This window comes from Lepidothrix coronata, unplaced genomic scaffold (genome assembly GCF_001604755.1).
Source record: "Lepidothrix coronata isolate B3197 unplaced genomic scaffold, Lepidothrix_coronata-1.0 Scaffold165, whole genome shotgun sequence".
NCBI lineage: Eukaryota > Metazoa > Chordata > Aves > Passeriformes > Pipridae > Lepidothrix > Lepidothrix coronata.
Window position 1 is genome coordinate 385335 of NW_016690345.1, and position 20257 is coordinate 405591.

The 20257-nt window shown below is 43.1% G+C and overlaps 1 protein-coding gene across 1 annotated transcript in view; it reads right to left on the minus strand.

The window, feature by feature from the left end:
* Window positions 1–20257, minus strand: part of IQCA1 (IQ motif containing with AAA domain 1) — a 105974-nt gene that overhangs the window by 38495 nt on the left and 47222 nt on the right. Inside the window, 3 exon segments of the mRNA XM_017829617.1 lie at window positions 4111–4186; window positions 8756–8872; window positions 15144–15228. Coding sequence (XP_017685106.1) covers window positions 4111–4186; window positions 8756–8872; window positions 15144–15228 — 278 coding nt within the window.

Genomic DNA, 20257 nt, shown 5'->3' on the forward strand with positions numbered 1-20257 from the left:
GGAGGTGGAGAAGGACAGTAATGAAAGAAACTCAGAAGTATAGACATTAATTCCTTTAAATTATCTGTGGGTCATCAGGTGGCATGATAGATGTCCTGTAATATTTCAGGAGGAAAAGCTGGTTTGCCTTAGTTAAAAGGTACCTCCTCCAGCCTGGAATTCTAGCCTTGGGGAAAGGAGATGTTGCATAAGGAGTTATGTGAATTTTTAAACACTTTCTTGGCTGGGTCAACAGGTTGCAAGTGCTATGTTTTCACTGGACTAGTAGGATTTAGGTATTTATTTTTCATAGAGGGATCCATAGATTTTTATTCTATTTTTTCATAATTGTTTGTTGTCATTTTGTAAATTGATTAGTGGTTAATACCCACTGCAGGCAAAACAGTGACAGTCCCCACAGACCTTACCTGGCAATACCAAGTGTTATATCAGCCATGAGGTTAGAGATGCCTAATTTTAGTAAAAAGATCAATAACTCAAAGGTGTTACATGCTCTGTTATTCTTTTATAGATCAACAGAATGTTTCAAAGTTAATTTTAAAGGGAGGTCAGGAGGTTAAGGATGTTATGTTTTCACTGGCTGGTGTTTTGTTACAGGCAGGGTCATCCAGCTCCAGGAGCTATTTCTGTGTGTGTGTATGCAGTGCAATTTATGTCACCTTTTCTAAAATAGTGGATGCTTATTTTGGGGTTATTTTGGATGTATAACTAGCTCAGGGCTCAAAAGGAACCCCAGTCCACTAACATGACTCCCAACATCAGCATCTCAGCTCTGCAGAGTAGTAGGTAATTCCAATGCCTCTGAATTTCAGAGACCACCCTGTGACTAATAATTGCAATATATTTATTTAAAGCACGAAGCTTTTCTTAAAAGGGCTCATTTCAACCTCCTGGCAAAAGGGTTTGAAACTTCTGGTGCCCAGCTAAAAATGTGTAATATTCCCACACCTTAAAGGTTGGGCCATGGAGTATTTGGGTAGAACTCAAAAATATTCTCTGCCACACTGAACAAGTCATAAATATCAACTGGGCATCTGTAAAATAGGAAAAATAGCACATTGCTGCCTCACAGCACAGGGCACTGCAAAAATAACCCCCAGTACAAAAACGTAATGGTTCAGACTGCTCACATTTGCTCCATGTAAACTCTTGCTAGTCCAGTGTGAAAGAAGTCACACAAAGTGGCTGTTTCCAACAATACTATGTAAAATAAGTGCTTTAGAGCTTGGCAAATGTAGTTTAGCAACTAGAAAAACTGCCAAATACCATTCTAGAAGAATAAAAGCCTTCATGAATTCCAGAGAGGTTTAGGCAGCAGTTCTGGCTTGGTAAAGGAGGAAAAAACATGGAGTGAAAGCTTGTAACTGAAATGGTTACATTTTTGTGAAAACTAAACTATATATATAAATATTTAAGTAACCTAAGCATAAAGTATCAGTTTCAGGGGGTGGGAAGACTTTCTTAATTGTAAATGTTGTGTGTGGGGGACAAAACAAAGATGTTTGTTGTTTGGTCAGCTATTGTTTAGTAAACTTTGGGCACCCTTAGTAGGGACTTCAATGATTCCATTGTAGGCAGCTGATACAAACCTTTCTTAAGCAAGCTCCCTTCAATTATGTTTTCAAGGTTTATCCACTAATCTGAACTTCTGTGCAAATGCTGGTAGTGACTTATTTCCCCACAGGAACAGAGAAAGTTCCCAGTGTAGAAAGACCAAGCTCAAACTTATTTTTTCTGCATGATCCTGCTACTGAAATAAAAGCAGATTGCAATTAAAAATAGGAGAAATTACACTGTTTTGGTCAGATGTTGTTGTAGGTTTGGTTCTGGAGGCTGTGACCAAAGAACTTTACCCACGGGTAGATTAAAAGTAATATATTTTTGAACACCCCAGATAGTGCTGTGTTTGTGTCCTGCAATAAACAGCACTAAGTGCTTGTGAATGAGGCAGAGGATTGTACTGCAAGGAGGAATTAACAGCTGTTTACTAAAAATAAGTGTGGTTTTAAATAGACTTGGTTCACTAGGAGAAAGGGAGGGGAAAAAAACCCACCTGAAGTTTAACTGCACAGCTCCAGACTCTCAGTGTGCCCAAGGTAGAACTGCAGGTATTCTTTGAAGCCTGCAAGAGTTCTTTCCACTCTGAGGGTTGCTGGTTGTGCTCTGTGCAGAAAATGTTTCCTTCTTATGTGCCTTTGGAGCTGGGGGAGTAGCTGTCAGCTCTGGCAGGATGGGCTGGAGAGGAGTGTGAGTGTTAAGCTTGGAATGCCAGGCTCAGTCTGGAACTACCACAAAAGGATGTGCCTGTGCCTGACCTACCTGAGCACGTTATCCCAGCAAGTGCTGCCAGTACCTAATGGGAATCACATTGTGCTCCCACTGCCTGGCTCCAGGTGCCCAGTTCAGGGTCTGAACAGCAGTGAAGGCTCCACAGGCAGCTAATGGGCTGCTGAGCTGCCCTTTGGAGGCTTTGTGAGACTCACAGCACAGCAGACCCTCAGTTCAGAGCTCACCTTCATGTGAAAAGCCAGCACAGATAACCCCTGAAGTTACACATTTGCAGGGCTCAGAGCCAGTCCCACAGCCACTCATAAACCCCTGAGTTCTTACTGCTTGGGCTAGTTGTGAGGTGTGGGACTCTCTGTTACTATTAAAGTGCCCTCTGTGGCACTCTTACTCCTCACTGCTGTGTTGGGAAGTGCCGTTTAAATCCCCTGTGTCGAGGTTACAGCCAAACGTGTTTCCTACAATGCAAACCCCTCCTGCCTTCCTTTTCCTTCATCCCAACACCCAGGGCCACCTTTGCTCCTTCACTGCCCTGGGGACTCGCTGGGTGGGAACCCCAGTCTTGCTGTGGCTGGTTTTGAGCTCAGGTGCCATTTCATCCTGAGTGCACAGAAAAGCACAACTGATGCTCTTGGGCAGCCAGGGGAAGAAGTGCAGATGAACTTGATCCTTACCTCGAACTCCTGCTGACTTCAGTGGGGTTCTGATGCAGCATTCAAGGGTAGAGTCTGGGATGAAAAGCTCCTTTTTAGCCATAAGGCTGCTTTCTGATTTATAACGTGTAAGAAAACCCTAATTGCTTCAAGTCAGAGGTCAGGCAAAGCTACTGGAGCATGTTTAGCACGTTGTGCACTTGTGTCTCCCCAACCAGCACAAACCAGGCACAAAACTTGACGCCAGTAATTTGTCAGCAGGAAGGAATAATGGGGACTTTTCATGTGAGGAATTTTAGCAAGGCACTAACTCTGCAGAGTGGAGAGCAGAAAAGAGGTTTTTCCAAATCGTTGTAGAACAGAATCTCCACGAAATCCAGCAAAAATAAGCCCATTTCCAAGACAAGTGCATGACTTCCATGCTGTCTTCAGGCCTGGCACAAGTGATTGGTGACTCACTTGTGGTGGAGATTGAAGACAAGTGTTTAGGAGATAAACAGTTATCAAGTGGAGAGGAGAGGATAGAAGAGATCTAGAAAAGAATATGTTGGGTTTTTTTTTAATTTTTATTGAGCAATCCCTACTTTTGGGTTCTTTCTCAATGTGAAAAACCAGCCAGTCTCCTGCCTGTGAGTCTGGGTTATATTTAAGTTTCACACACTTTGCATAAAGCAAGTATATTGCTAGTTCTGCAGCATTTTTCATGCCTCTGTTTGAAAAGATCCTCCTATTAAAACATATAATCAAAATCAATTTTACTGGCTGGTGTAGATGAAGGAATCCATGGACAGATAAAAGTTACAGGAGTATGAAAACATTGATGCTGAAGCTCGATCTGCAGTATTATGCTTTTGAATTATTAGCCATTCAGATATCATTTTTGTTGCCCTCTGAAAATCCAAAAATGCTTTCACATATGTATTGAAGCACTTTGCTTCTAGGTTGTTCATTTTCACCCACAGAAACATACCTTTCTGTACAATTAGCTCAATGATTTTGACAGATTTCCAAGAATTTTCTGGAAGACTCCCTTCCTAAACACCATTTTTTAATGAAATGTCCTCATTTCTATGATGTTCTTAGTTTGGGCAGCTGCCCACTTGACCTTATATGAATGACGTTCAGATTAAGTTGAACATTCCAGCTGTAATTGTTATCTTTTTCTACTGACCTTTGAATTGACTGCTTCCTTCCTCCAGTATTGAAAGGAAATTACTGGGACCCATTTTCCAGCCTTCATCCTCTACCTAGATTGGAGGGAAGGTGATAAGAAAAGCTGTTGAGAGCACAGTTCCATAGAATTATAGAATGGGTTGGAAGGGACCTGAAAGATCTATTTCTACCAACTTTCTTGGGCAGAGACACCTTCCCCTGGCACAGGTTGCTCCAAGCCCCATCCAACCTGGCCTTGGACACTTCCAGGGATCCAGGGGCAGCCACAGCTTCTCTGGGCAACCTGAGCCAGGGCCTCTCCACCCTCACAGGGAAGAATTTCTTCCCCATATCCCATCTAACCCTGCCCTCTGGCAGTTCGAAGCCATTCCCCATTGACTTGTCCCTCCATGCCTTGTCCCCAGTCCCTCTCCAGCTCTCCTGGAGCCCCTGAGAGCAAGGGGCTCTCAGCTCTCCCTGGAGCCTTCTCTTCTCCAGGTGAACCCCCCCCAGCTCTCCCAGCCTGTCCCCAGAGCAGAGGGGCTCCAGCCCTCAGAGCATCCCCATGAGTGAAGCACAGGGGGTGTAATTTTATCAACTGACCTACTGAAGTCACAAGAATTAAGCTTTGGCTTATTTGAAGACGTGTGATGTAGGTAGGAGACCTTCAATATGTAAATGAAATTACTATTTTTTCAGTTACTCTGCCATTGTCATGTTCCTGAAACAGTTTAATTCCATTGCACCAGTTTTTCTGATGGAAAAAGTTGCCAGAAAATTCTCCAAATTTTTTTATATTGTATCAGACATAAATCTCAAAATGCTAGTGAGGTAATAGTTGATAATGGGAAGTTAGATCACTGTTTGGGGAGGAGGTGAATGTGGATTTATGCAAGACAGCAAGAGGTGGATCAGGCTTTTGCTAAGTAGTCTGTAAACTACTTGTTATCAACAAGACATAAAATGCAGCTCCTGGAATAGCTAAGTCTAAACAACCCCCCTAAATATGTGCTGTAATTAGGTGCATATCTGCTACCTGCAGATACAGTTTCAGCTTATTAAAGATCTGTTTTTAATTGAAGTAATTTTGCAGTAATTACAGTTTGGGCCAGGAAGGACATGCAAAATCTAAATGCATTTTTCACTTCTACCCTAAGCTTTATTGATAGCTTTGAAAGAAACTCAGGAGTTTCCTGACTGAACATTGAGAACTGTTTGGGTAAAGTATAAGCAAGAGTTTGAAGATTTGAGCTCAAATCCCCAGTTACTCTCATGTATTCTCAGCTTTACAGGGTGTAGCATTTTGAGATTCATCCTTGGATCTTTTGCAGTAGGCAGAATCCATTCTTCTTACAGTCTTCCGTGGTATTTTATAGAAAATGATTAAACCATGATGTTCTGAGAGGAAATATTGAGAAGTGCTAACTGTTAAACATCCCCCTCCCCCCAAAACAGCCTAAAATTCATGGTTAGCTTCTTAATAGCATAGGACACATTAATGTTTCTTTTATTGTTATAAATAAGCCAATGGACCATTTTAGTCATTTGCTTCAGTGATTTTCATTATGTCAATAGGATTGATTTGAATCAAGCCCCCTGTTTTGTGTCTAAAGGACAGCTGCAGGATGCTCTTCTCCCTCTTGCCTCAGTTAACAGCCTAAGAGTCAATAAAACAACAAGAACTTTTCCTCTGGAGCCAGTTCATGTAGTTTTCGATGTTCAGTTAATTAGTTCCATACTTGCTCTGTGTTAAATGTGTTAAAGCACCTTGAACCAACAATATATGTTTGAATCTAAGCAGAAACACGGAAATATGAGTCTGAATCTATTTCTGAGGCTTTCCAAAGCCTAGTCCATCCCAGGTGATTGTCACCCAGCAGCAGGGAAAACTGACAGGAATTGACTCCACTGTGCGTTTTTTTCCTATGGACGTTTTCCTAATGGTTTTCACTGAGGACAAAATGGGTCTCACTGTGAAGCATTTTTGGATGAAATTTAGGGATGTACAGCCTTGCTCATGTTCAGTGAGACAAGCTGCAACAGGTTGCTGGGTGAAAGAGTCCACACTGGTTCTGCTGTTGAAAAGAGGGATTATGTGGGGATGAAGCTGTGGGTTGTTTTCCTTAAGTGCCTAATGGGAAATCAAATCAGCACCTTGCAGAGAAAAGAAAGTGAAGTTGCTTTGATACCAAATACTCTTTGTAGAGATTGCTATCAGGCTTTTCAGAAATACTTAAATTTCCTTCTGGGATCAAACTTTTGTTTTCTTTAAGATCGAAGTTGGGAGCAGAGCTTTTTTCCTGCCTGCATCCCTATGACTTATAGCCTGTACTTATTTTAATAAGAGTCCTGCTGTTAGAACTTTTCCAAATACTTCTCAACCGGTCTAAGATGCTATTTTTTTCCCCTGTCAGTGCTATAACCTTGGAGAGAATGTTCCCTTTGTTCTTTCTCAATGAACCACAGAGAACCTGATATAATGGCTCAGAATTTTACTTGACAGGACTTGTGATGGGTGAAGAGATGAGAATGACATGAAGATATAAAACCCCAGAGCTCTGTGCTGTTATTTCACCCCATTTCAAAACAACCTTGTGGAGTCTGTGAGGGGACTGAGATACATTTTTGGTGTTGTTGGTTCTTACCTTCTGAAATCTGCAAGACCAAGAAGGAATCAAATTTATCCTGGGAAAGTCAGGTTTTTAAGCAGATGAGTGAATTGCCATCCAGTTTCAGAGGCTTGGGTTGGGTTTGGCATTTTCAGTGTGCCTGAAACATCTCACTTTGACTTATACTGAAGTGTCTGGAACAGCCTTTTTCATCCCTTGTGTGAGAGCAGAGGCATCCCAGGGGTTTGTTCTGGGCTGGCTGAGCTGGGAAGGAGCAGGACAAGGGCAGAGCTGCAGAGAGCCATGAGAGGACACCCTCGTGAACGCTTTCAAAAGGCCGGGGATGTCTGAGATGCTGCAGCTTCTGAAGCTGTGAACGACAATGCTCTTTCAAGCCTTTAATTTCAAAAGCTTTTCTAAGCTATTGCCTTTTGTCTGATCTTCCCCATCGAGTTCTGCAGTGTCTGTGCTGATCTGAGGGGTTACACCACGAAGGGGTCCCACAGAGCTGCACTCAGCCCTGGTACCAGTCACCAGAAGTCTCAGGGACAATAAATAAACAAGGTGGTGTTTGGGGTGGGTCTGCAGGCACTACATTCCTTTCTCCTCTGTGGCTCCAACAGGCTGGCTCTGCTCTGCCACTGAGGTAGAATGAAGTGGCAGCAATAATAGCAGTGTGTGATGCCTTCACTAACGCTGTGACAGTGTCACCCTGAGGACAAGTGACTGAAAACCTGTGAGGCCAGCACTTAGAAACATTTCCTGTTTGCAGAGGAGCAGCCACTACCCCTCCTAGTCAGCACCAGGTTTAAAGAGTGTGGAGAGCATATTTATGTATGTGCTCCTTCAGCCTGCTGTGCATTTTCACTGACAAAGGGGAAAAAAGCCCCACCCCAAACCCCCAAATACTGTTTTATATGACCCAAATGGTGTTTTCAAGCAGCAAAGATGCTAAGTTACAAATTCACAGTTAGGTATCTGCCTCCCAGTTAAGTTGACTGTTTTCTCAATTCATGTAATTTAGGTTCCTGGCTGGATGTTATGAGAGCTTTTGGCCATATTAATGGATGTTATCCAAGAAAAGCATCTCTTTTTTTGATACATGTTTGTTCTAGGGTTAGGCCTTAAAATTAATTTGTGTAAAACTTGCAGTGAAGCTTTGCCCTAGAAAACTCACCCTTCTCCTCCACATATTCAGTGAGAGATTAATGACCCTTATTTAAAAATATATATCGTTTCAACTTTTGTTTATACTATAAAGTAAATGAGAAAAAGAAAATCTGCTGCTTCAGCAAAAGCCTACAATTGTTGTTGCGTAGCTTGCCTTTGAAGGTGCCCTTTGGTCACTGCACTGCTTCACAGGTGCTTTTCTCTGTGAAGCTGCCCCTGAAATAATTTGGAAGTGTGTCTTCAGTGAAACCAGCCCTTTATATCAAAGATTTCAGGGAGTGTATTGTACGTTAAGTGGTGTCCACTGTGATTTGAAGCAAAAGTAGCAGAGAATGTGGACTGAAAATGATGACTTATTTACAGGCTTATGAAATACTGGCTGCAGTAAAAAAAAAAAGAGATGCTGCTGGTTAACACAATTTAAAAATTATTCTGAAATCCACACAAGCTCTGAGGTGGGTTTCTGAGTGAGACTAAGGCTCTCATTTCCTAATTCTGCAAGTGGGTGGCACAACTAACTTCTCTGTATACACATTAGAAGTGGAAATGCCTGGTTAGATGGCCAGGTACCACTTTGTTACCTCACTTACTGTCTTGGCAACACTGTCAAAGCCCTAACGTGTGCTTTTCCCTCATCTATGTCTCCACACCAACATCAGCTCTTCCCACTGAGCTCAGTCATGGCCATTCCTAAAACGTGAGAGGTAAAATTCAGTTCCCCCAAACCACCAAAGGCTGAGAGGGACTGGCCCCAGCCAGTTTTTGTCTCCTGAACCCGAGGCTGGAGCCTTGGTGACCAGTGAAATGCCAGTTACCAGCTCTGCCCATTTTGGGCTGTGCTTTGTCTCTCTCTCCATAACCTGCCTGTACTGCAGGAAGCCTTACTTTCTTTCCAGCTTTCTGTGGCTTTTTTTCTTTTGCCTGTTCCTTCTGTTCTTTTTCGTTTTTCCCCTTTTGCTCTGCTTTCTCCGCCTCCTGTTTGGCAGCCAGTTCTTCAGCGACCTGGAAGAGACACACAGGGCTGTGAATTGCTGGTTGAGTGTTTTCCTGTGCCAGGTGTGTCAGACATGTGCTTGTAGGATTCTGGAACCCTCCACACTTTCAGCTTTCCAGTACTGGGGAAACACCACATCCCATAGGCTGCCCTCTGAATTCCAGAGTGGCTGACCATTACAGAGCAGCTCTTTCACTGAGGGCACTCCCACCTGCAAACCCTACCACAGGTGCTGCCTGTCCTATTATCATTAGGAAAGAGGGGATTTCTGTGTCCCAAACCATAAGGGCTTTCATGGAGTAAGACCAACTCCTGAAACCACCCACAATATTCTAATTTAACAACTTAAGGTTCCCTCTGGACTAGGACTCAGCTAATGAATTTGTGCTGGTGTTTCTAAGGCAGATTGATTTTTATAGGGATGGATTTTGAGAGGTTGCCCTGAGGCGTGTCTGACTTCAATATGTGGCTAAAGACTGAGATTGTTCTAGTGGGTGAGAGAGATTGGATAGAGATATTGTGACAAACTCCGACAGATAAACGTGGATAGCTTGGCATCCTTATCCCTGGTAACTGGGTACAGCTCCATCAATTCCATAACCTGAGTTCCTGGCCATTTATACTTTATTGCCTGAAAAAGGCAGAGGGTGGAATTTGCTGTTTCTACCATTATCTTGTTTCCAGGCACTTTTCATTGTGTTCTTCTGTCCCTGAGAGGAATTTTAAGACCATTTACTGATAAGTGTAAATCAGAAAATCTCTGGCAGTTGAAGTTTATTAATGGATCATTAATATTGGCAGTACCACGAGGGAGTAGAAAATAAAACATTTCCAATTGTAAGATGTGTTTCCTGTAACAGTAGAAATATTTGTTTTCTGAAGGATGCCTTTCAGTGTACAGAAGGCTGGACACTGGAAGGGGACAATGACAACGTTATGCTTTGCAGCCAGTGCAATTCCATTAGTGGATGTCCCCAAGCATTTCAGTATCTTACATTTAATTAAATATGGTAATTTAAACCCCAAGCACTGTTCAGTCATATCTGGAGGTGATAAGCAGCGAAGCATTTCATTCCCTGGGAGAGATTAACAGATTGACTGGAGTTCAAAATAGGTTTTTAGTGTCCCAGCAGGCCTGTTGTATCCAAAACCAACAGAGCTACTCCGAGTGTATCCTTTCCTTAGTGCTAATACCCAGCCAGAAATCCAACCTTGTCACCTCCACCTCTGCCCTGCCTACAAAGGGTAACCACAACCAATCCCAGCACCTCGGTGGGTTTATCCAGCAGGACACCTGTAAACACACAGCACTGACAAAAGGTTTTAATTTTCAGCAGCGTTTTTGCGTTCTAGGGGTGATATTTTAAGTGCATCCAGACTCCAACTGGAATGATTTGCTCTCATGCTTTTAATAGAGATGGATGATACTGGAAGGGGTTATGTGGAGTTTCTGTTCTCGTGAACCTGCTATGAAGGGACTGAAGAGCTGAACTGTCCTTTTCCTTCTGTCCTGCCTTCCTAGGTTGTGTTCTCCTGTGCAGCTTCCCCAGCTCTGCTTTCACCTCTGCTCTCAGCAGTTCTGTGATTCCAGAGGACTGGGAGCCTGGGGAAGCTGGCTGTGCATCTCACCTCCACTGGCTCCTTTATACTCTTTTATACAGAACCATTTCCCCTCCAGCTACAAGGAGATGCCTGAAGAATCCAACAAAAGGGGAGGAGAGAAAGGGAAGGGCCAGAAAAGGTTAGTTTGAGATACTAAGCAATTCACCCACATGATGATACAGTTAGGTTTTTTCCCCCTGAAGAAAGGGGAGATAGGAGCAGATGTCTTCCTAAATTGTTTTAGACTGCCCTTTTCTTTGCTAGGTTGCCTCTTTCTGAAATGATACTGAAAGCACTCAGCAAACTCTTAATTTTGAGGAAGAGAACATATTTCAGCAGGAGCAGATGAATTTTAGCCTCTGTATTTTTTCCTGGTCTTTCCTATTGTGCTAATGCTTCTCCAGCAGCATTTTCTTCCAAGGCTGAAAAGACATTTCCCTTTAAATCCCACAAAAGTTGAATTGACTTCTGTGTTCACACATAATTTTAAGTATTTCCAAACTCTTGAAGTGTGAATCCCTGTTTTTGGGAAAGAGATGGGCACTGAACCAGAGTGCAGCCTATGAATGGAACTGTCTGATGCTGGTTTATATGAGTCAAATACAAGAAAACCTCCAGCTGCCAGCAGGACTCACTTATGTTCTGCTTTCCTCAGCCACAGGAAGCCTGGTGTTGGCTCAGGTGAACTGATACTCGAGGCAGACGTTCTTCAAGAATAAACTTCATTCCGTGAAAGAAGACCTTACTTGAACTTCTTCCCTTTTAGTGTTGTGGGCATAAAGGAAAAGCAGGGATAGAGTGAGTTTGGGAATGCTGGATCTCCAGCTGTGGCAGGTGAGAGCCAGCCTCAGAGCTTGGCTCTGAAACTGGTTTGAACAGAAATGCTTTATAGGCATAAAGCCTGATGTTCCTGCAGAGAAAAAGTTGTTCTCTTGGAGTATTAACTCTACAGAAAGAGGATATTGTGGAATCTAAGAAATGCTTCTTCTTTTAGAGATCAGGAGCAGATATTGTTGTCATCGTGGTAGGCCTGCGACTCTGTCCCACCTAAGCCAGCTGAGGGCCAGTGGTCTGGACTTGTTCCCTCTTACAGGTAAATCCATCTGAGTAGCTCTTCACAGAATCTTCTAAGTTGGAAAAAAACTCCTTTAAGATGATAGAGTCAACATTTCTGAGCATTGTTTACTTTCAAGTGTGCATCTACAAGCAAAGCTTAAGCTGCAGAAACAACCCCAGTGATTTGTTTGTTGCAGGAAAGAATTAAAAATGTTGGGTGGGATTTCAGAGCTTTATAGGATCTTGCAAAACCTTACAGTTGGCTTTAACCCATCCACTGCAGTCCATGATTGAAGCACGCTCTGGGTTTTTTTCCACTTGGTAGATGTTGCCCAAATGTAGTTTAACTCCCTAGTTAAACTCCCTCACTCTCCTGCTCGTTTTCTGGCAAACACCTCCAAACATTGGTCTCCATTGAAGGTGTTTATGAAAATTCCAGGTTTTTTGCTTGGTGTGTGGTGGTGGTTTTTTAGGGAAGGTGGATTGCTGTCTGGAGCTGAATATATTTGCTTGTGTAGCTGAACAGAGACTGAGTACAGTTTCTCTCCTCCTCCAGTGTTAACTGGAAATAATCTGAATATTTGAAGTGCCCAGCGTCAGCTGATGGCACTGTGTGTTTAGTACTTGGGAAATCCAGCCTGATAATTCCTAAATGGAGCATCCAGAATAGTGTGGAACAGAAACATAAAGGTAAGCATAGCTGTAGGCACCTATTTCTTGTACTGGAAAATATGCTTGGTGTATTCGCTGTCAGAATAAAAGCATATTTGCAAAATGCCGGATACAAAAAGTACAATTCCAGAGATTTGAGTCCTTCTCTGACACCTTTTTTTTTTTTTCCCTCGTGGATTATTTAATATTGGAAATGAGAGGGAGTTGGGAGAGGGGGGAATACCTGCTAAATGGCAACTCTCTTGGCTTATTTTCATGGTGATGAGACTTAATGAACTACAGGAAAAGATTGTAATTTTGTTGGCAGCAGGATAAGGGCAAAGCTAAAAATTGTCACATCTGATGATTATCTGCAGAGCAAAACATAAAAAACCATCAGGGGTAGAAATCTGGAACAGATGTAGGGAGATTACACTGATGTCCTGGAATCTTAAATACTCTTGAAGAGTAAGTGAAGTAGAGAAAAGCTTCTTTTCAGTTAAAGGACAGCACTTATTTTTCTGACTAAAGCACCAAGTACTTTGCACTGGGATCTCTCTGGCACATCTTTTGGCCAGGTATTTGTGAAATGTCAGGGAAGTAGTTTGTGCAGAAGGCCAGCTGCGTTACAAAGTCAGCTAAGGTCAGAGTTGTCAAAGAATCAAGAAATATAGGATGTATAATAATGCAGCAATGGTTCATGAAGTGATTAATTTGTATTTTATTTTCCCCAAAGTGTCTTTACCCAAGTCTTATAAAATGCTCCCTTTTTACATACGGTTCACTCTTGATTTTTCATGGAGTTTAACTCAGGAGTAACCAACCCCTTCACAGAAGCTCAACTGTACCAGAGGTGAAGTCCTGTCTGCCCTGGAGTCAAGGACAAAACTCCCATTAGCTTCAATGGGGCCAGGATTTCCTTTACTATGTTGCCCAGTAGACCAGTGAGGAGCAAACCCAGTGGCCTCAGGGATTTTTAATATGCAGCTGACTCAGTTGAATAAAAAATGTTTTACTTGTCTGACATTCAGGTAAAACCATGATTGTGCTGAACTTTCTTTTGCCAACTTCATTGTGCAGATCTGTCAAGGCTGTGACACACATTCTGCTGGCTAAGAAGGGAGAGAAAACAGGCCCCAAAATCGTTGAAAATCAGATAATTGCTAGTGAAAATTTGTTGGGAAAATAGACACAGGGTTTTCCTTCCAGGATGAAGGGAAAACAGGGAGCAAAACAATCTTCAGACTTTTGGCTTCTATTTCTTTATGCAAAGAGAAAGCAGATGCTCAGGAAAGACAGCAGAACAGCTGAAGGTGGCAATTCAAAGCTGGGAGCGGGACAGGAAGAGTAAATTCACAACCTGCCTCCACACCCAGAGTTGCTCAGTGTCATCTCTGGTGATGTTTTCTGTCTGAGTTGTGTTTATCCTTGTTGGTAGCAGGGCTAATTTGCATCACTTTCCCCAAGCCTCCTCCAGGAATAAGCCACACTTGCTGGGTGGCTCCTAGAGCAGCCAACAAAGCCTTCCTGACTCTGACATGTGTTTCTGCTTTAGGAGCTGAAAATTAACCGAGGGTCTCCTTCGCTCTGAACAACACAGTGACTTAATGCTGAAGCCAGCAGGGCTGAACTGAGCAGGCTCTGAGCTTGGCTAGAACCAGGAGCATGCCCTGAGCTCAGTTTTAGGCGGACACAGCTGCTTGGAGCGGCTTTCTTGCATTTTGTTGTAAGCAAAGCAGTTGATGGTTAGTGCAGTGCTCTGTCAGCCTGTATTTACACTGCCCTGAACCACAAACAGACTGCTGGCTCCAGGCTTCTCCCTGCCATTCCAGGGAGGACTGAATCTAAAATTCCTCATCCCTGGAAGTGTTCAAGGCCAGGCTGGACGCAAACCTGGTCTAGTGGAAGGTGTCCCTGCCCATGGCAGGGAATGGAATGAGATGATCTTTAGGTCCTTTCCAACCCAAACCATTCTGGGATTCTGTGACAATCCTGTTGTACCATTCCTGTGTTAGATCCCCAGCTGCAGGCAGATCAGGTAACAGTCTCTCAGTAATGGAGCTTTAAAGGACCACAGAATTCTGACTGTTTCATACTATGACTATTTTCACAGCCCACCAGTAGCCCCCACACCTGGTTCACTCAGTGGCCAAACCCTGCTCCCCTGTGCAGGAATCCTCCTCCTTCCTGTTTATAACTGCCCTCCCCAGACTCATCATCCTCTTGGATCTTTGGGGTGGGCTCTGAGTGCCAACCACTGCCTCCAGCTGGGCTTAAGCACTTCCCCTGTGTGACATCAGGATGATCTGAGGAAGAGATTATCAGCCACCTCTGTTAGCCAGAGAAACTGGGAGAGGGATTTACCGGGAAAAACAACTGAGTTCACTACAAGAATATATAAGATAAACTAAGATGCTTCCTTAGTTTAACTTGGATGTTAGACTTGCTTAATGAATTTTGGCAGTAAATCAAGGCTTAGGCCTGCCTGCACAAGGAACTGTTCTCTGCTTAAAACTAAAATAATTGTTGCTGGGCTATGCTGATACTGAATGCAAACACACTGGAACCAATTTCAGCCTCTGGGGCAGCTTTGCTGACCTATTTTAAACCAAGGCTCTTTAACTTGTAGTTATACTGGTAGCTAGGACCAGTTTAACCATGTGGATTTTGCAACAGGAGAGTAACTCTTGGTAGCTGAGCCCTTTTCTGCACCTTCTGCCACCTTGTCCATCACCTGAGCACCTTCAGTCGTGACTAAGATCCTGAAATGGAACAGATTTTGGTACCCAACTTTTGTGGTTTACCCTGGAAAAAACACCATCCTTTCTCTTGCAGCAAAAAGCTTTTTAACCATAAGGTTCCTGGAGTACTAGAGACACTGTTATGAAAATTTTCTACTTAAATAAACAGGTCTTGTGGCAATTCCTTCCCCAGTCTTATTAATTTTTGTCATTAAAGGAGGAACAGTACCTGCTCTGGAGTTTTTTCAGAAAAAATAGCTTTTGACCCTCCTGCCTTCTCAGAGGGATAATCAGGAAATCTGCCTGTGATATGCCTGTGTGAGAAACAAAAGTGGAAAAGAAATCAAAATTCATAATCTTTCATCTGGTTGGCAAAAATGTTTAGATAGTGGGGGAAGCTTCTTATGGCAGTGCCTTTTTGTTCAGTAAATTCATTAAAGCTGTTACCAACCCATGTCTTTTATCCCATGGCCCATCAAAAACTGGAAGTTCTTTGGGATTTCTTAGAACTGAACATCACTTCATAGCTGAGAGATGGAGCTTGAAGTGTTTATACCTGGAAGTGTCCAAGGCCAGGTTGGACAGGACTTGGAGCAACCTGGGCTAGTGGAAGGTGTCCCTGCCCTTGTCACAGGGGTGGCATGGGATGAGCTTTGAGGTCCCTTCCAACCCAAGCCATTCTGGAATTCTGTGATTTCATGTTTATAGCTCTGCTCTCTGCTTTCAACGCCCAGCTTTTTAAAGAAAAGGGATCTTACTTAAATCAGGTTTTAATCTACAAGCTCCAGATGGTATTTCCACATGAGGATCTCCACCCTCAAAAATTTCCAGTGCACTTGCACAAATAATTGGTGATGGGAGGTGGCGAGGGGGCAATAAGTGACTTTGTGGTGAGTTTTCATGGATGGCACAGATAACACAGGGAGCTTCCAGAGCTTTCAGAAAGAGATTAAAAGATAGAGACAGTAACTGCACTCCAAAGGCCATTTATACTGATAAGACCCTTTAACTTCTTTCCTTTTTATCGCTCTTTGGAATCTATCAGTGAGATTGTCTGTTTGTTTGGTAATATCAGGAAGGTTTTTCTGTTCCAAAGAAAATTCTGACGCAGCAGAAAAATCCTGGTGCTGCTTTCAAACAGCATGGTAATGTTTCCTCTAAATGAAATTAAATTTCCCTCGAGAAGAAAAGAGCTCAGAAAGGTCAGTGTGATTCCTAAAAATTGCCTTCATTTTTTTAAAAACAACTGGTACCTTAAGGGACTTTCTTAGTCTACTGTTAAGCAGTAGACTCAGATTTAAACTGAGATCCCTGGAACAGAGCATCTGTTGTGTTTCTGTAGGACCACGTGTAGGGTTTGGATTCCTCACTGGTATTAAAGTAACAACAATTACAAAGAATCAATAAACATTTATCTATTTGTAAGCTTTGACTTGCACATTCAACAGTTACTAGTTCCATATGCAAACAGATGCAAATCTTTGATCATTGCATCCCCAGAAACAAACCTGCATCAACAGAGGGGTTCTAAATCTAGTAAAAATGGGATTTGGGCCTCAAAAACCTGCATCATTTAGTTTATGTAATGTTAGCTCATGTTTCATTTTGTACAAACAGCCAGAAAATAGCTCAATTTTATGTTAAATGCTGCTGCAAGTCTGGTTTACAGTAACAAATTTTTCAAAACCTGGTACTAAAGCTGTTGCTACTTTAATGCCAGCTGGGAAAAAGGAAAGGCAATATCCACTGTGGGTGAGGAATCAGTTTGGAGTCTGCTCTCCACTGAATGTGGTATCAGGGTCAGCTTTCAATATTTATTAGTGTTACATTTGGTACTTGTACTCATTTTTTCACTTTTAAATCACTTACAGCTCCTGGAGATGGAGGGGTTTGGAATTAGATAATCTTTAAGGTCCCTTCCAAGCCATGTGATTCTGTGATACTTACCCTTTGGGGATGAGGACTGTATATCTGGGTGCTGTAGAAATTCTACCATATTCTGAAATTTGAAAGCGGGTCCTAGTTTATAACCTGTCTTTCCTGTGTGATTCTTCTGCTCCCAGCTGGTGTAGCTGTTTGGGGTGATGTGGTTGCTCTCACCCCTTTTGTAGCAGCTGCAGCAGCTGCTTTTGCTGATAAACAACTTGAGGTGAGGAGAAGACAGTGCCCATCTTTTCATAGTGGTGGCAGAAGAGTGTCAGGTGTTTACTGACCACTCAGGGGTAGCTGCCTTTTTGTTGAGGGCAGTGCAGGGTGCCATTGCCCTTGGTCACCAGTGCCCCTGAGAGCACACAGTTCCCACGTATTTTGACTGTGCTCATTCTTCACTGGCATCTGCTTTTTTTCTTGCAGGACTTCATCCTGTCCTGTGTACTGTTGTTTAGCATATCAATCACTGCCTGATGGTCTGGGAGTGTGCTTAAATCTCATTTCCCTGTCCAGCCTCTTGTGGGTTTTCCTTTCCCTCTTTTAGGTTGAAATGGCTAGGACTTCAATCTTGTAATGCCTGGGAACCATGCACATGCCTGACCCTGATAAGCAAATCCCTCCCTTTATGAAACCTTCTGAGCTAAGAGGTTAAACCAGGGATTCATTTGGCCTGTAAATCTGCCCAGGAAAATGCACTCATTGATCTTGCTGGTCAAAAGTCCACTTTAAACCTAATGAATCTCAATTTTCATTCTCCCTTCACTTTTTGGCAGCATCCTATCACAATGGGCTGTCTCATGCATTTGACATAAGATGCTAATTTGGATTCAAATGGACCTAAACTCTTTGTGTGAGCTTGTTTTAGAGTTGTAAACACCAGGATAAAAGGAGCAGCCAGTGTGCACTCCGTGAAAAGCCAGAGAAGCTGTGGCTGCCCCATCCCTGGAAGTGTCCAAGGCCAGGTTGGACAGGGTTTGGAGCAACCTGGGATTGTGGAAAGTGTCCCTGCCCATGGCAGGGGGTGGCACTGGATGAGCTTTGAGGTCCCTTCCAACCCAAACCATTCTGGGATTCTATATTCCTATACCTTTGTCTTGTCAGATCAACTACACATCATCTATGGCTCTAGAGGGCCCCACCAGAGATGTTGCACATTGAGCAGCTCTGAAATTAGGACACTGTAGAATGATTTTGAGCTTGCTTTACAATAATAATTGTTCAAATAATTTTTAATTGCCCTCCCCTTTTGAAACTTCCTAGAAACAATGAAGTAGTCAAGATTAGAGGCAATAGTAGTGTAAGAAAATTAATCCAGACGATGTAAGAACTTGCTCCAAACTGGAGCCCCAGCAGGCTGCTCTGTTTTGCTGGAAGTGTGGAGGAGACTTTCTGGTAGAAATTCTCCTTGGCCCCACCAACATGGCACTAACAAGCTGTAAACCAAGACTTAGGGAAGGTGGAGCTGCAGAGCTTCCCACAGTCAACAAATAGCCTGAAAATGGAACTGGGGGTAGAAGAGCACTATGCCAGCACCTGCATTGCTTATTGAATTGCAACTCCAGTCCCTGTAAGGCTTTAGCCCTGACAGTGTGAATATCAGACTGGCTACACTGCTCTCTTGGTTGAGTGAAAAACCCAAAACTGCTTGGTCTGCATTTATTTTCGATATTCCCAGTGCCTTGGCCCTTCCTTTGCACAGCAGTCACTGTCTCTCTGTCCAGCTCACAGATTGCCCACAAAGTTCTCACACCTCTGCTGCTTTCTCTGCGTGCACTGAGGAAGGAGCACTGTGCAGAAACTGGTGGTCAGGAAAGCCTGGAAGTCTTGTTGCATGTTGATGAGGAGAGGAGAATTAAGCTTAAGCTCTTGATAACAGGAGTATTGGAGTGTGTAATATATTTGAGAGACATGGTACATGTCAGGAACACCTAGATCCCAGGCCAGTCAGAACTCTGAGAGTCTGGTACTTATTGTCTCAACATTTGCAGGGGAAAAAAAATATCCAGTTGTACTTTTCCAGCATCTCGTAAAAATGTGTAAATGCCAGAACTGGAAGAAGCAACTCTTATTTTCAATGTGATTGCTTCAGTGGGAGTGCTGACAAGGTGTTAAGGACTGCAAGCAAAAGCAGAAGCAAATTGTCTTGGATTTCATATGGAGGATGCAGGTCTAGTAAAACTCATTGCCTAAAGGAACAAATGAAATTTGTAAAAACTATGACTGCTTGGTAGGACTGGGCTTGGTGGCTGAACAAGAAGTGAATAAGTTGAGATGGAAGGACAGGGCTAGGAAAAAACCTCCTCCTTGTGAGACAAACCCCAGCTGCAGCCTGGGCAAGCCCTTACAGACTCAGGACCCCCAAAAGCTGCAGGGAGCTTGGAATGGTTCCTGTGGGTGACTTGTTGGGCGTTCCCAGCCCACTGGGAAAGCACAGCCCTGCTTTGGGAGCTCTGTCTGCAGAGCTGCAAATCAAACTGAGGAGGGTTGGAGTTCACAGCAGGCAAAACATCTTCCTTTGGGTCAGAGCCACTGCTTTAACAGAGCTACTGAAGGTTTCTGGGCTGTGGAGGATGTTGCTGAGGAAGGGACCTTTCTAAAGTGTGGTTGGTATGTGAGAAATCCATTACTTTTCTGGAAAGCAGTGAAATCCTGTCAACAGAAACAGAGCATGGGGTTGGAAAAGAGCTTTACAGGAAAGCTATGTAACTGGGATGAATGGGGGCCCTAAATCTGAATCAAACCACCTCAACCAGAAGAGCAAGAGGATGAACAAGGATGGAGGGGTGAAAAGAGATTATCTTCCACTCCAGCTGAAAAAGAAAAAGGTGTGACGAAGTTTTTGCACTGTTTCTTGAATTATATTGTGTTCTCTGATTCACTCTTACTGCTCCAAACCTGTTCCTCTTGCAATAACTTAGATCTATCAAGTGTAATTGAAAAGGAATGATCTTTTATGGTCTGCAGTGCAAACCCTTTTGTCTCTGGTCATGTAGCAAAGAGTTCTGGCTCTTCTGGGCTCAATTTTTTTTATAGCATGCAGCCTGCTAAGTGTCCAAGTTTTAACCAGGTTCAAAGGGCTCTTTAATGTCTCCAAATCCCCACCAGATTGGTATGAATTGGTGTGATTGGCAGTCTCTGCTCAGCCCTGAGAGCTGTGACACCTCCATTCTGACCTATAAAATAAATTCCTTGTCTGGGAGATGATCCTACATTGCACTTGTCTCATCTGCTGCTTCCCCCCCTCCTTCTTTCAGGAGCTTCATAATTTTTTTTAAAGTGTTTTCCCTCTATTGCACAGGGATGGTTATAGTTAAGGCCAAATATGGCTTTTGATTTATGAGAACACACCATTGATTTAAACATTTTGTCTGGTAATAGACTCAACAAGTTCCTACCTACTCTGTTCTCTGGCGT